We start from the raw sequence: 15,440 nt of genomic DNA, 5'->3' as shown, positions 1-15,440 counted from the left end.
AAAACCTGAAAAAATGGGGGAAAATGGGAAAAAATGGGAAAAAATAGGGGGAAAATGGGGAAAATGGGAAAAAAATGGGGACGAAATGGGGGAAAATGGAGGGAAAATGGGAGGGGAGGTTCCGGGCCCAGAGCGGTGTCAGTGGTGGAGAGAAAATAGGGGGAAAACGGGGGAATTGGTTAAATGGGAAAATGGGGGGAAATAGGGAAAATGGGGAAAAAATGGGAAAGAAAAAAGGGAAAAATGGGAAAATAAAACTGGGGGAGAATGGGAAAAATGGTGGAAAATGTGGAGGGGAGGTGCCGGGTCCAGAGATCGTCAACGGTGAGAAACTGGGGGGAAAAAACGGGACAAACGGGAAAATGGGGAAAAAACTGAAAAATTGGAGAATTGGGAAAAATGGGAAAAATGGGGAAAAATGGTAAAAAAATGGGGAAGAATGGGGGAAAATGGGGGGAAAATGGGGGGGAGGTTCCGGGCCCAGAGCATCGTCAATGGGGAGAGAAATGGGGGGAAAAACGGGGAAAACGGGAAAAATGGGGAAAATGGGGAAAAATGGGGAAAATGGGGGAAAATCAGGGGAAAATGGGGGAAAAATGGAAAAAAATGGAAAAAACAGTGAAAAATTGGGAGAAAAACTGGGGGGAAAATTGGGGGAAATGGGGAAAAAAGGGGAAATTGGGAAATTGGGGAAAAAAGGGGGAAAAGGGGGAAATGGAGAAAAAATGGGGGAAAATGGAAAGAGCTGTGGAAAAATGGGGGAAAATGGAGAAAATTGGGGAAAAATGGGGGGAAAATGGAAAAAAATGAGAAAACGGGAAAAACTGGGGGGAAATGGGAAAAACTGGGGGGAAATGGGGGAAAATTGGGAAAAGTGGAGAAAAAAATTGTAAAAACTGGGGGGAAATAGGGAAAAAGAGGGAAAAATGGGGAAAAACTGGGGGGAAATGGGGAAAGCCGGGGTGGGAATGGTGAAAACTGGGTGAGGGACAGCGAGGGACTCAAGGGACTCAGGGTCCCCAGTGTCCCCAGGGTCCCCAAGGTCCCCAGTGTCCCCAAGGTACCCAAAGTCCCCAAGGTGCCATCACCCCAACATCACCAATGTTCCCAGTGCCCCCAATGTCCCCAGTGTCCCCCAACGTCCCCGATGTCCCCAATGTCCCCAACACCCTCCATATTCCCAAGGTCCCAAAGGTGCCAAACGTTCTCCAATGTCCCCAACGTCCCCAACGTCCCCAATGTCCCCAGTGCCCCCAATGTCCCCAGTGTCCCCAGTATCCCCAACATCTCCAGTGCCACAATGTCCCCAGTGCCCGCCATGTCCCCAGTGCCCCCGAGGTCTGCAGTGCCCCCAGTGTCCCCAGTGTCCCCAGTGCCCCCATCACCCCAATGTCCCCAATGTCCCCAATGCCCCCAATGTCCCCAGTGCCCCTGAGGTCTGCAGTGTCCCCAGTGTCCCCATCACCCCAATGTCCCCATCACCCCTTCACCCTAATGTCCCCAGTGTCCCCACTGTCCCCCATGTCCCCAGTGCCCCCAATGTCCGCAGCGTCCCCAAGGTCTGCAGTGTCCCCAATGTCCCCATCACCCCTTCACCCTAATATCCCCAATGTTCCCAACGTCCCCAGTGTCCCCCATGTCCCCAGTGCCCCCAATGTCCCCAGTGTCCCCAGTGTCCCCATCATCCCAATGTCCCCAGTACCCCCCGTGTCCCCCATGTCCCCAGTGCCCCCAATGTCCCCAGTGTCCCCAGTGTCCCCATCATCCCAATGTCCCCAGTACCCCCCGTGTCCCCCATGTCCCCAGTGCCCCTGATGTCCCCAGTGCCCTCACTGTCCCCAATGTCCCCAATGTCCCCAGTGCCCCCAGTGTCCCCAGTGCCCCCAAGGTCTGCAGTGTCCCCAAGGTCTGCAGTGTCCCCAATGTCCCCAGTGCCCCTGATGTCCCCACTGTCCCCCACGTCCCCATCACCCCCAGTGACCTCCCTTCCCCCCCCCAGCCTCCTCCCCGGTGGCCTGCCACCCCATCCCGCTGGGTGACACCCTCCTGCTGGTGGTGGCCCAGCTGGGCGGCGGCTCCTGGGTGTGGCGCCGCTCGGGCGGCCCCGGCTCTCCCTTCGTGCGCCACCAAGCCCTGGGCCAGGGCCACCTGCGCCGTCCCCACGCCGTCACCTCCGCCCACCTGGGCGGCCACCTCTACCTGGCCGTGGCCGACAGCTCCAAGGGCGGCACCAGCACCGTCTTCCGCTGGGCTTCCAGAGCCTTCTACCCGCACCAGGCGCTGCGGCCGTGGCGGCGCGACACGCACCTGGAGTTCCTGGAGCTGGGCGGGCGGGCGGCGCTGGTGGTCTGCAGCGCGGCCAGGAGGCCCCAGGTGTACCGCTGGAGCGGCAGCGCCTTCGCGCCCCACACGGACATCCCGCACGCGCCCGACGCCTACGCCGCCAAGCACTTCCGCGCCGGCGGCGGCGACGGCGGCGGCGGCGTCTTCTTGTGCGTCACCAGGTTCTTGGGGGACGCCAAGGTGAGGGGTGGTGGGGAATGGGGGGGTTTGGGGGGAGTCGTGGGGGGCAGCAAGGTCTTGGGGGTCCACCAAGGTCATGGAGGGTCATGGGGTCATGGAGTTCCATCAAGGTCATGGGGTTCCATCAAGGTCATGGAGGGTCATGGGGTTATGGGGGTCCATCGAGGTCATGGGGGTCAGCAGGGTCATGGGGTTATGGGGGTCCATCAAGGTTATTGGGTTCCATCAAGGTCATGGGGGTCAGCAAGGTCATGGGGTTATGGGGGTCCATCAAGGTCATGGGGGTCCATCAAGGTCATGGAGGGTCAACCCAACCCAACCCAACCCAACCCAACCCAACCCAACCAATCCAACCAACCCAACCCACGGCCCCAACCCAACCCATGTCCCCAACCCAACCCAACTGAATCCAACTGAACCCAACCCAACCCAATCCATCTTAACCCAACCCAACCCCACACAGCCCAATTGAACCCAACCCAACTCATCGCCCCAACCCAACCCAACCCATCCCAATCCAATCCGACTCAACCAAACCCTACCTAACCAACCCAACCCAATCATCTCAAACCAACCCAACCCAACTCAACCCAACTCAACCCAACCTAACTCAACCCAACCCAACCTAACTCAACCCAACCCAACATAACCCAATTGAACCCAACCAACCCATCACCCCAACCCAACCAAACCCAACGCAACCAAACCCAACTCCACTGAATCCAACTCAACCCAACATTACCCAACCCAACCCAACTTAACCCAACCCAACCCAACCCAATCCAATTGAACCCAACCCAACCCAACCCAGCCCAACCCAACCCATGGCCCCAAACCAACCCAACTGAACCCAACCCAACCCAAGTCAACCCAAACCAACGAACCCAACCAAACCAACCCAACCCAAGTCAACCCAACCAAACCCAACTCAACCCAACCCAACTCTACCCAACCCAACCAAACCCAACTCAACTGAACCCAACCCAACTCAACCCAACCAAACCCAACGCAACCAAACCCAACTCCACTGAATCCAACTCAACCCAACATTACCCAACCCAACCCAACCAACCCAACCCAACCCAACCCAACCCAATCCAACCCAACCCAACCCAGCCCAACTGAATTCCACCCAACACAACATATCCCAATTGAACCCAACCCAACCCATGGCCCCAACCCAACCCAACCCAACAGAGCCCAACCCAACCCAACCCAACCCAACAGAACCCAACCCAACCCAACCCAACCCGACCCAACCCAACCCAACTGAACCCAACCTGACTGAAACAACCCCACCCAACCAATCCAACTCAACCCCAACCCAACCCAATTTAAACCAACCCAACTAACCCAACCCAACCCAATCCAACTCAACCCCAACCCAACCCAACCAACCCAACCACTCCATGACCCATGACCCATGACCCCCTTGACCCCGCCCAGGTGATGCGCTGGGAGGGCTCCATGTTCCGCGAGGTGCAGGCGGTGCCGGCGCGCGGCTCCCTGGTGTTCCAGCCGCTGCTCCTGGCCGGCCAGCGCTTCGTCCTGCTGGGCAACGACTTCGCCCCCAGCCGCGTCTTCCGCCCGGGCGCCGGCGGCCGCCTGGAGCCGGTGCAGGAGCTGCCGGCGCCCTCGCCCCGCGCCTTCGTCCCCCTGCGCGCCGGCCAGCGCCACTTCCTGCTGGCCACCAGCTTCAAGGGCGCCACGCAGATCTACGCGCTCGTCAGCGAGGACGTTGGCACCTGAGGGACACCTGGGGACACTTGGGGACACCTGAGGGACACCTGGGGACAGCTGGGGACAGCTGGGGGGGACAGCTGGGGACAGCTGGGGACAGCTGGGGACATCTGGGGACATCAACACCTGAGGGGACACCTGAGGGACACCTGGGGGGGACAGCTGGGGACAGCTGGGGACATCAGCACCTGAGGGACACCTGGGGACACTTGGGGACATCAACACCTGAGGGACACCTGGGGACACCTGGGGACACCTGGGGACATCAGCACCTGAGGGACACCTGGGGAGAGCTGGGACACCTGGGGGGGACACCTGGGGACAGTCAGATCTATGCCCTCGTCAGCGAGGACATCGGCACCTGAGGGACACCTGGGGACAGCTGGGGACATCAGCACCTGAGGGGACAGCTGGGGACACCTGGGGACATCTGGGGACATCAGCACCTGAGGGGACAGCTGGGGACACCTGGGGACACCCAGATCTACACCCACGTCACCGAGGACATCGGCACCTGGGGACAGCTGGGGACACCTGGTGGCATCTGGAGGGCCGTGGGGATGGTGGTCACCGTGTCACCATGGAGATGGAGACACCGTGGGGACATGAGGGGACACCTGGGGACACTGTGGGGACACCGTGGGGACACCTGGGGACACCGTGGGGACAGCGGTGCCACCGTGGGCTGGTGCAGCTGCAGGGACGTGGGGACGTCCCCTGGGCTCGGTCACCTGAGGGACACACGGGGACATCGACCGGACACAGCAGGGACCTGGGGCCACCCTCACCCCGATGGCCCCAGGGTGTCCCCTCATGTCCCCACGGTGTCCCCAGCTCCATGACACTGTGGTGGCCACCATCCCCACGTCCCTCCAGATGCCACCACCACAGGTCCCCACCATGTCCCCTCTGGTGTCCCCTGGTGTCCCCATCTCCATGGTGACATGGTGGCCACCATCCTCCGCTGCCACCCCGGTGTCCCCAGGTGTCCCCTCAGGCAGCAGACCCAGGTGTCCCCTTGGACCCTGGATGCCACCCGGTGTGACACAATGTCCCCAAGGCCTCGTGTCCCCTCCTGGTGTCACCCTCACCCTGATGGCCCCAAGGCCACCATCCCTTCAATGTCCCCTCCTGGTGCCACCATGGCCTCAATGTCCCCAAGGCCATCACTGACCCGATGTCCCCTCCTGGTGCCACCATCACCCCAATGTCCCCAAGGCCACCATGGCCCCGATGTCCCCAAGGCCACCGGCTCCTCAGCGTCCCCTCCTGATGCCACCATGTCTGATGTCCCCAAAGCCACCATCACTCAATGTCACTGCCCCAATGTCCCCAAGGCCTTGTGTCCCCTCCTGGTGTCACCCTCACCCCGATGTCCCAAGGCCACCATGGCCCCGATGTCCCCAAGGCCATCACTGACCCGATGTCCCCTCCTGGTGCCACCCTCACCCCGATATCCCCAAGGCCACCATCATTGTCCCAATGTCACCCTTGGCCTTGTGTCCCCTCCTGGTGCCACCATCATTGTCCCAATGTCCCCAAGGCCACCATCACCTCAGTGTCCCCTCCTGGTGCCACCATCATTGTCCCAATGTCCCCAAGGCCACCATCACCTCAGTGTCCCCTCCTGGTGCCACCATCACCCCGATGTCCCCAAGGCCACCGTCACTCAATGTCACCCTCAGCCTTGTGTCCCCTCCCGGTGTTCCCAAGGCCTCAATGTCCCCAAGGCCACCATGGCCCCCATGTCCCCAAGGCCTCATGTCCCCTCCTGGTGTCACCGATGATCTGATGTCCCCAAGGCCGTTGTCACTCCAGTGTCACCTCTGGTCTCGCATCCTCTTCTGGTGCCACCATCGCCTCACTGTCCCCAAGGCCACTGTCACCTCACTGTCCCCAATGCCACTGTCACCCCAGTGTCCCCAAGGCCACTGTCACCTCAGTGTCCCCAAGGCCATTGTCACCCCCCTGTCCCCAAGGCCACTGTCACCCCTCACTGTCCCCAGTGCCACTGTCACCTCTCAATGTCCCCAAGGCCACTGTCACCTCACTGTCCCCAGTGCCACTGTCACCTCTCAATGTCCCCAAGGCCACTGTCACCTCCTGTCCCCAAGGCCACTGTCACCCCCCTGTCCCCAAGGCCACTGTCACCTCTCTGTCCCCAAGGCCACTGTCACCCCAAGGCCACTGTCACCCAAGGCCACGTCCACCCTCCCTGTCCCCAAGCCCACTGTCACCTCAGTGTCCCCAAGGGCCACTGTCACCCCTCCCTGTCCCCCAAGGCCCCTGTCACCCCACGTCGCCCCTGTCCCCAAGGCCACTGTCACCCCTCAGTGGCCCCAAGGCCACTGTCCAAACCCTCCTGTCCCCCAGGCCCTGCCACCTCTGTCCCCAAGGCATGTCCCCCCACCGCTCCCCCCCAGGCCACCCCTCATGTCCCCAGCCACTGTCACCCAGGAAGCCTCACTGTCCCAGGCACTGTCCCCCCTGTCCCCAAGGCCACTGTCACCTCAGTGTCCCCAAGGCCACTGTCACCCCTCAGTGCCCAGTGCCACTGTCACCCCCTGTCCCCAAGGCCACTGTCACCCTCAGTGTCCCCAAGGGCACTGTCACCCCCCTGTCCCCAGCCAGGTCACCTCAGTGTCCCCAAGGCCACTGTCCCCCGGTGTGTCCAAGGCACTTCAACCCTCACTGTCCCCAGGCTGTCACCCCTCATGTCCCCAAGGCCACGTCACCTCACCTGTCCCCAAGGCCAGTCACCCATCCCGCCACTGCACCCTCAATGTCCCCAAGCCACTGTCACCCCCTCAGTGTCCCCAAGGCCACTGTCACCTCACTGTCCCCACTGCCCCATGTCCCCACACTGTCACCCATGTCCCCAAGCCCCTGTCACCTCATGTCCCCAAGGCCACTGTCACCCCCGTCCCCAGCCTGCACCTCAGTCCCAGGCCGTCCCCTGCCCCAGCCACTGTCACCTCCAAGCCACTGTCACCCCTCAGTGTCCCCAAGGTCACTGTCACCCCCCTGTCCCCAAGGCCACTGTCACCTCAGTGTCCCCAAGGCCACTGTCACCTCAGTGCCACCTCAGTGTCCCCCCTCACTGTCCCCAAGGCCACTGTCACCCCCCAGTGCCACCTCACTGTCCCCCTGTCCCCTCCCCCATTGACCAAAATCCGATTTTTTCAACCATTTTTATTCATTGCCTTCGTTGGGGACATTTTGGGGACATTTTGGGGACATTTGGGGACATTTGTGCACATTTGGGGACATTGGGGACATTTTGGGGACACTTGGGCACATTTTGGGGACATTTGGGAACATTTAGGGACATTTGGGGACATTTGGGGACATTTGGGGACACTTTGGGGACATTTGGGCACATTTGGGGACATTGGGGACATTTGGGGACATTGGGGACACTTTGGGGACATTAGGGGACATTTGGGGCACATTTGGACATTGGGGACATGGGGCATTGGGACATGGGGACATCGGACATTGGATGGGGACATTTGGGGCGGGACATTGGGGACACTTTGGGAACATTTGGGGACATTGGGGACACAACTTTGGGGACATTGGGGACATGGGGACATGGGCACATTTGGGGACATTTGGGACATTGGGACATTAGGGACATTTGGGACCATCTTGGGGACATTGGGGAACCACATTGCATTGGGGACATTTGGGACATGGGGACATTTGGGGACACTTGGGAACATTTTGGACTGGGGACACTCACATTTGGACACTTGGGACTTGGGGACATGGGCACATTTGGGACATTTGGGACTTGGGGACATTGGGGACATTTGGGCACTTGGGGACTGGGACTTTGGGATGGACATTTGGGGACATTGGGGACACTTTGGGGACATTTGGGACACTCAGGGACATTTGGGCACATTTGGGGACATTTGGGGACATTAGGGGACATTTGGGGACACTTTGGGGACAATGACCGCGGCCCCTCCCCCCCATCCGGTGTCACCTGTCGGGGACACTCTGGGGACACTTGGGGACACTTGGGGACAGCTCAGGCTCCTGCGGAGAGAGAGGCGGGCTCAGGGGTGGCACTGTCCCCTCGCTGTCCCCTCGCTGTCCCCGGGGTGTCCCCAATGTCCCCAAGGGGGGGGAGGGGACACTCACCTGTCCCCGCCGGGGGTGGCAGCTCCGGGGGGGGGCGGCGGCGGCTGCGGGGGGGGGAGGGGACAGCGAGGGGTCACCAGGGTGTCACCAACACCCCCCAGTGTCACCAGGGTGCCACCAACCCCCCCCCAGTGTCACCAGGGTGCCACCAACCCCCCCCAGTGTCACCAGGGTGTCACCAACCCCCCCCCCCAGTGTCCCCAAATCCCCAACTCACAAATGTCCCCAAATGTCCCCAAATGTCCCCAAATCCCCCCAATGTCCCCAAATCCCCTCTGATGTTCCCAAATGTCCCCAATGTCCCCAAATCCCCCGATGTCCCCAACGTGTCCCCAAGATGTCCCAAAATGTCCCCAACCCCCTCAATGTCCCCAAATGTCCCCAAATGTCCCCAAATGCCCCCAACCCCCAAATCCCCTCCAATGTCCCCAATGTCCCCAAATGTTCCCGAAGTGTCCCCAAATGTCCCCAACACCCCAATGTCCCCAAGTCCCCCCCAATGTCCCCACTGTCCCCAAAGTGTCCCCAAATCCCCCCAAATGTCCACAAACCCAAAATGTCCCCAGTGTCCCCAATGTCCCAAAGTGTCCCCAATGTCCCCAATGTCCCCAAATGTCCCCAATGTCCCCAATGTCCCCAGTGTCCCCAATGTCCCCCCCAATGTCCCCAATCCCCCCAATGTCCCCAATGTCCCCATTCCCCCAATGTCCCCAATGTCCCCAATGTCCCCAGGGTCCCCAATGTCCCCCAGTGTCCCCAATCCCCCCCAGTGTCCCCAGTGTCCCCAAATGTCCCCAGTGTCCCCTCAGTGTCCCCAGGTCCCACCTGGCCTTGCTCCGGCACTTGCACTTCCCACCTGAGGGGACACAGAGGGGACACGGGTGACACAGGGGACAGGGGACACACAGGGACAGGGACAGGGACAGGTGACAGGGACAGGTGACACAGGGACAGGTGACAGGAGCACAGGTGACACACAGGGGACACACAGGGACAGGGACAGGTGACACAGGGACAGGTGACAGGAACACAGGTGACACACAGGGGACACACAGGGACAGGGACAGGTGACACACAGGGGACACACAGGGACAGGTGACACTCAGGTGCCAATGACAGGTGATACAGGTGATACAGGTGGCACACAGGTGACAATGACACCCAGGTGTCACAGGTGCCAATGACACAGAGGTGACACAGGTGACACAGGTGCCAATGACACAGGTGCCAATGACACAGGTGCCACAGGTGACAATGACACAGGTGACACAGGTGACAGTGACACACAGGTGACACACGTGCCAATGACACAGGTGACAGTGACACTGAAAGGTGACAATGACACAGGTGCCAATCACACAGGTGCCACAGGTGACAATGACACAGGTGCCAATCACACAGGTGCCACAGGTGACAATGACACAGGTGACACAGGTGACACAGGTGCCAATGACACACAGGTGACACAGGTGCCACAGGTGACAATGACACTCAGGTGACACTCAGGTGACACTCAGGTGACACACAGATGTCACAGGTGACAAAACACAGGTGACACACAGGTGACAATGACACGCAGGTGACAATGACGCAGGTGCCAATGACGCAAGTGACAATGACACACAGGTGACACTCAGGTGACACAGGTGACAGTGACACACGGGTGACAATGACACTCAGGTGACACAGGTGATACCCAGGTGCCACAGGTGACAATGACAGGTGACACAGGTGACAGTGACACACGGGTGACAATGACACTCAGGTGACACAGGTGATACCCAGGTGCCACAGGTGGCACAGGTGACACACAGGTGACAATGACACAGGTGACACACAGGTGACACAGATGACACAAGTGACAATGACACAGGTGCCACACAAGTGACACAGATGACACAGGTGACACACAGGTGGCACACAGGTGACACTGACACAGGTGATACAGACACAGGTGCCAATGACACCCAGGTGACACCCAGGTGCCACAGGTGACACACAGGTGACACACAGGTGCCAATGACACAGGTGACACTCAGGTGACACAGGTAGGTGACAATGACACAGGTGACACAGGTGACACAGGTGACACACAGGTGACACACAGGTGACAATGACAGGTGATACAGGTGGCACACAGGTGACACAGGTGACACCCAGGTGACACCCAGGTGGCACAGGTGGCACAGGTGGCACAGGTGGCAGGTGTGACTCACTGAGCAGCACGGCGATCCCCAGCACGCTCAGCACCGCGGCCACCACCAGGCCACCGACACGCAGGTGACACCAGTCTGGGGACACACGGGGACATTGGGGACACCTGGGACACACCTGGGGACAGCTGGGGGACAGCTGGGGACAATTGGGGACACTTTGGGGAGAGCTTGGGGACACCTGGGGACAGGACAGGGATACCTGGGGACAGCTGGGAACACACCTGGGGACACCTTGGGGACACCTGGGACACTCTGGGGACACCTGGGACACTCTGGGGACAGCTGGGACACCTTGGGGATACCTGGGGACACCTTGGGGACACCTTGGGACACCTGGGGACAGCTGGGACAGATGGGGACATTTTGGGGACACCTGAGGACACCTGGGGACACCTTGGGGACACTTGGGGACACCTGGGGATACTTTGGGGACACCTTGGGACAGGACAGGGACACCTTGGGGACACCCAAGGACACCTGGGGACAGCTGGGGGACATTTGGGGACACCTGGGGACAGCTGGGGACAACTTGGGGACAGCTGGGAACAGTTGGGACACCTGGGGACATCTTGGGGACACCTGGGGACACCCTGGGGACACCTGGGGACAGATGGAGACAGCTGGGGAGACCTTGGGGACACCTTGGGGACACCTGGGGACACCTTGGGGAGAGCTTGGGGACACCTGGGGACCTTGGGGACAGTTGGGACACACGGGGACACCTGGGGGACACCTGGGGACACTTTGGGGACACCTTGGGACAGGACAGGGAGACCTGGGGACACCTGGGAACACACCTGGGGACACTTTGGGGACAGCCAAGGACACTGGGGACAGCTGGGGACACCTTGGGGACAGGACAGGGACACCCTGGGGACACCCTGGGGACATCTGGGGACATTTGGGGACCCTCCCAGTCTGTCCCAGTCCCGCACTCACCGTAATGGAAGGGACTGGAGGTACCTGGGGGGGAGGGAGGGGTCAGAGAGACCAGTAAGGACCAGTATAAACCAGTACGGACCAGTATGGACCAGTATGGACCAGTACGGACCAGTACGGACCAGTATGGACCAGTACGGACCAGTACGGACCAGTACGGACCAGTTGGGGACCAGTAGGGACCTCTCCCACCCAGTATAAACCAGTTTGGGCTTTCTGTCCCAGTTCCCCCCAGTCCCTCCCAGTTTGTCCCAGTTCCCTCCCAGTTTGTCCCAGTTCCCCCCCCAGTCCCTCCCAGTATCCCCCAGTTCCATCCCAGTCCCTCCCAGTCCATCCCAGTTTGTCCCAGTCCCTCCCAGTCCCTCCCAGTCCATCCCAGTCCCTCCCAGTTTGCCCCAGTCACTCACCGGGGGGGTCCCCTCTGGCCAGGGACAGCACTGGGGGGGGGGGGAGGGGACACCAGTTAAACCAGTATGGGGGGGGCACTGGGCCCAGTTCAAACCAGTAATGCCCGAACCGTCCCAGTTCCCTCCCAGTCCCTCCCAGTTCAATCCCAGTCCCTCCCAGTTTAATCCCAGTTTGATCCCAGTCCATCCCAGTCCCTCCCAGTCCCCTCCCAGTCCAAACCAGTATAAACCAGTACCTCCCAGTATCACCAGTGCCCGCAGCCGCTCCCGCTCCATTCCGTGACCTTTGACCTCTGGGGGGGGAGGGGAAACTCCAGAGGGGCCCGGGGGGAACTGGGATGGACTGGGAGGGACTGGGACAAACTGGGAGGGACTGGGAGGGAACTGGGAGAGACTGGGAGGGACTGGGACAGACTGGGATGGACTGGGAGGGACTGGGATGGACTGGGAGGGGACTGGGAGGGGACTGGGACAAACTGGGAGGGACTGGGAGGGGACTGGGGCCGGTGAGTCACTGGGATTCCTGAGCAGGGCGGGACTGGGACAAACTGGTGGGAACTGGAACTGACTGGGAGGGACTGGGGGGGAACTGGGAGGGACTGGGAGGGAACTGGGGGATACTGGGAGGGACTGGGGGGAACTGGGGGATACTGGGAGGGACTGGGGGGAACTGGGGGATACTGGGAGGGACTGGGAGGGGACTGGAAGCAACTGGGGGGAACTGGGAGTGGGGGAAGAGTCACTGGGATTCCTGAGCAGGGCGGGACTGGGACAAACTGGGACAAACTGGGACAGACTGGGGGGGAACTGGGGGCTACTGGGGGGGTACTGGGCAAACTGGAAGAAACTGGGGAGGACTGGGAGTTAGTGGGAGTTACTGGGGGGGTTACTGGGAGTTACTGGGATGAACTGGGATGAACTGGGATGAACTGGGAGTTACTGGGGGAGTTACTAGGATGGACTGGGAGTTACTGGGGGGTTACTGGGATGAACTGGGAGTTACTGGGGGGTTACTGGGAGTTAGTGGGAGTTGCTGGGGGGGGTTACTGGGATGAACTGGGAGCTACTGGGATGAACTGGGAGTTACTGGGGGGGTTACTGGGATGGACTGGGGGGTTACTGGGAGTTACTGGGGCCCCACTCACCTTCCCAAAGCAGCCGCGGGAACTGGAAATGAGGGGGGGGTTCTGGGAGGGGGCGTGACCAATGAAGGGGGCGTGGCTAGAAAAGGGCGTGGTCAGCGAGGGAGGTGTGGTCAGTGCTGAGGGGCGGGGCCAGAGCTGAGGTTTGGTCGGGGAGGGACTGGGAGGCACTGGGGCAAACTGGGATGTACTGGGAGTGATACTGGGATGAACTGGGAGGGACTGGAGGGGTTCGATGAGCTGGTCCCGCCTCTGCCTCACCCTATTGGCTGAAGCTCCCGCCCGTCTCTGCTTGCGACCAATCGGCAACCGCGAACAGGACCTCGGGGCGGGGCCTGGGGCGGCGCCATTTTAGAGGTGTTTCGCCTACAATTCCCGCCATGCACGGCGGCCTCATAGACGCTTAATGGAGCGGGGCCTACAACTCCCGTCAGGCCCCGCGCTCCTCAGAGCGCCCGGCATCGCCTCCGTGGGTCCCATTGGCGCCCCCACACCCTGCGGACCCACCGAGTGCCCCACCAGAGCCCCCCCGGGATCCCCAAACGCCGTCCGGGACCCTCGAGTGCCCCAGGCCAGACAGAGGCCTCCAAGCGCCGCTTTCGGGACTACAGCTCCCGTCATGCCCCGCACGGCCTCATTAAAGCGAAGCGTTCCTCTCCCGTCATGCCCCGCGGCCTCACTGAGGCCTATTAAAGCACCGCCTCTATCTCCCGTCATGCCTTGCGGATCCATTACAGCAGCGCATCCAACTCCCATCACTCCCCGCGCCCCATAGAACCCCGTAATGTCCGCGCACACAACTCCCATCGTGCCCCGCGCTCCACAGAGCCCTATTATACCCGCGCATACAACTCCCATCGTGCCCCGCGCTCCATAGAGCCCTCTTATAACCGCGCACACAACTCCCATCACCACCTGCGCTCCATAGAGCTCTATTATACCCGCGCACACAACTCCTATCACCACCTGCGCTCCACAGAGCCCTATTATACCCGCGCATACAACTCCCATCACCACCTGCGCTCCACAGAGCCCTATTATACCCGCGCATACAACTCCCATCGTGCCCCGCGCTCCATAGAGCCCTCTTATAACCGCGCACACACTCCCATCACCACCTGCGCTCCATAGAGCCCTATTATACCCGCGCACACAACTCCCATCAGCACCTGCGCTCCATAGAGCCCTATTATACCCGTGCACACAACTCCCATCACCACCTGCGCTCCATAGAGCCCTATTATACCCGCGCACACAACTCCCATCACCACCTGCGCTCCATAGAGCCCTATTATACCCGCGCACACAACTCCCATCAGCACCTGCGCTCCATAGAGCCCTATTATACCCCGCGCACACAACTCCCATCACACCTGCGCTCCATAGAGCCTATTATACCCGCGCACACAACTCCCATCACCACCTGCGCTCCATAGAGCCCTATTATACCCGCGCACACAACTCCCATCACCACCTGCGCTCCATAGAGCCCTATTATACCCGCGCACACAACTCCCATCACCACCTGCGCTCCATAGAGCCCTATTATACCCGCGCACACAACTCCCATCACCACCTGCGCTCTACAGAGCCCTAATATACACGCGCATATAGCTCCCGTCATGCCCCGCGACCATAGAGCCCTGTTACACCCGCGCCTACAGCTCCCATCACCCCCTGCGCCACAGAGATCAGTTATATCTGCGCCTACAACTCCCGCCACCCCCCGCGCCCCATAGAGCTTTATTATACTCGCACCTTCAACTCCCACTATCCCTCGCACCTCGTAGAGCCCTATTATACTCGCGCCTACAACTCCCATCATCCCCCGCACCGTATAGAGCTCTATTATACTCGCGCATACAACTCCCATCATCCCCCGCACCCTATAAAAGTCTATTATACTCGCGCATACAACTCCCATCATCCCAGGCACCCTATAAAAGTCTATTATACTCGCGCATACAACTCCCATCATCCCCTGCGGCCCATAGAGCTCTATTATACTCGCGCCTTCAACTCTCACCATTCCTCGCACCTCGTAGAGCCCTATTATACTCGCGCCTACAACTCCCATCATCCCCCGCGCCTTATAGAGCTCTATTATACTCGCGCCTACAACTCCCATCATCCCCCGCGCCCTATAGAGCCCTATTATACTCGCGCCTACAACTCTCATCACCCCCCGCACCCCATAGAGCTCTAAGACTCGCGCCTACAACTCCCACCATCCCTCGCACCTCGTAGAGCCCTATTATACTCGCGCCTACAACTCCCGTCATGCCCCGCGCCCATAGAGCCCCGTTACACCCGCGCCTACA

General features: G+C 60.2%; 3 protein-coding genes and 1 long non-coding RNA gene across 5 annotated transcripts in view; 3 read left to right on the top strand and 1 right to left on the bottom strand.

Moving 5' to 3' along the window:
* LOC127060623 (leucine-rich repeat LGI family member 4-like) overlaps positions 1-6,075 on the top strand; it is a 10,815-nt gene extending 4,740 nt beyond the window's left edge. The window contains exons 3-4 of the mRNA XM_050984454.1: positions 2,000-2,523; positions 3,970-6,075. Of these exons, the coding sequence (XP_050840411.1) occupies positions 2,000-2,523; positions 3,970-4,272 (827 nt within the window). The 3' untranslated portion in view covers positions 4,273-6,075. The remainder of the gene's footprint in view (positions 1-1,999; positions 2,524-3,969) is intronic.
* Positions 5,746-8,196, top strand: LOC127060750 (proline-rich protein 36-like). The gene is made up of 5 exons (XM_050984854.1): positions 5,746-6,258; positions 6,750-6,851; positions 7,258-7,735; positions 7,898-7,938; positions 8,158-8,196. Exons 1-5 carry the CDS (start codon positions 5,746-5,748, stop codon positions 8,194-8,196), a joined length of 1,173 nt encoding a protein of 390 aa, XP_050840811.1.
* Positions 7,625-15,440, bottom strand: LOC127060632 (FXYD domain-containing ion transport regulator 3-like). Of its 2 annotated transcripts, XM_050984523.1 has the most exons (9): positions 13,123-13,308; positions 12,214-12,270; positions 11,978-12,007; positions 11,571-11,594; positions 10,632-10,706; positions 9,241-9,271; positions 8,416-8,459; positions 8,134-8,310; positions 7,625-7,682 (listed from the first exon to the last, which is right to left on the bottom strand). In XM_050984523.1, the coding sequence occupies exons 2-8, from the start codon at positions 12,251-12,253 to the stop codon at positions 8,303-8,305; spliced, it is 252 nt and encodes an 83-aa protein (XP_050840480.1). In that variant the 5' UTR covers positions 12,254-12,270; positions 13,123-13,308; the 3' UTR covers positions 7,625-7,682; positions 8,134-8,302. The 2 variants fall into 2 exon arrangements, with proteins under 2 accessions (XP_050840480.1, XP_050840479.1); XM_050984522.1 differs by lacking the exons at positions 7,625-7,682; positions 8,134-8,310; positions 8,416-8,459; positions 12,214-12,270 and adding an exon at positions 14,543-15,440 and having other exon boundaries at positions 9,256-9,271; positions 13,123-14,441.
* Positions 9,280-10,617, top strand: LOC127060705 (uncharacterized). Its single transcript, XR_007780009.1, has 3 exons — positions 9,280-9,858; positions 10,318-10,339; positions 10,523-10,617. It is a non-coding gene; the product is annotated as an uncharacterized LOC127060705 (long non-coding RNA).

The sequence above is a fragment of the Serinus canaria genome, chromosome 25, assembly GCF_022539315.1.
Source record: "Serinus canaria isolate serCan28SL12 chromosome 25, serCan2020, whole genome shotgun sequence".
NCBI classification, from domain to species: domain Eukaryota; kingdom Metazoa; phylum Chordata; class Aves; order Passeriformes; family Fringillidae; genus Serinus; species Serinus canaria.
The sequence above is the reverse complement of the archived record's forward strand: the minus strand, read 5'-3'. Positions and strand labels throughout refer to the sequence as shown.

Bases quoted from the DNA above. Each gene is read 5' to 3' on its own strand.
- LOC127060632 (XM_050984522.1), bottom strand. From the start codon at position 15,298: ATGAGAGTTGTAGGCGCGAGTATAATAGGGCTCTATAGGGCGCGGGGG. The intron at 14,442-14,542 runs GTGGTGATGGGA...TATGGAGCGCAG, and splicing joins TAGGGCTCTATGGAGCGCAG to GTGCTGATGGGAGTTGTGTG.
- LOC127060750 (XM_050984854.1), top strand. From the start codon at position 5,746: ATGTCACCCTTGGCCTTGTGTCCCCTCCTGGTGCCACCATCATTGTCC. The intron at 6,259-6,749 runs ACTGTCCCCAGT...GGCACTGTCCCC, and splicing joins CAAGGCCACTGTCACCCCTC to CCTGTCCCCAAGGCCACTGT. The intron at 6,852-7,257 runs TCAGTGTCCCCA...CCACTGTCACCC, and splicing joins CCCCAAGGCCACTGTCACCC to CTCAGTGTCCCCAAGGTCAC.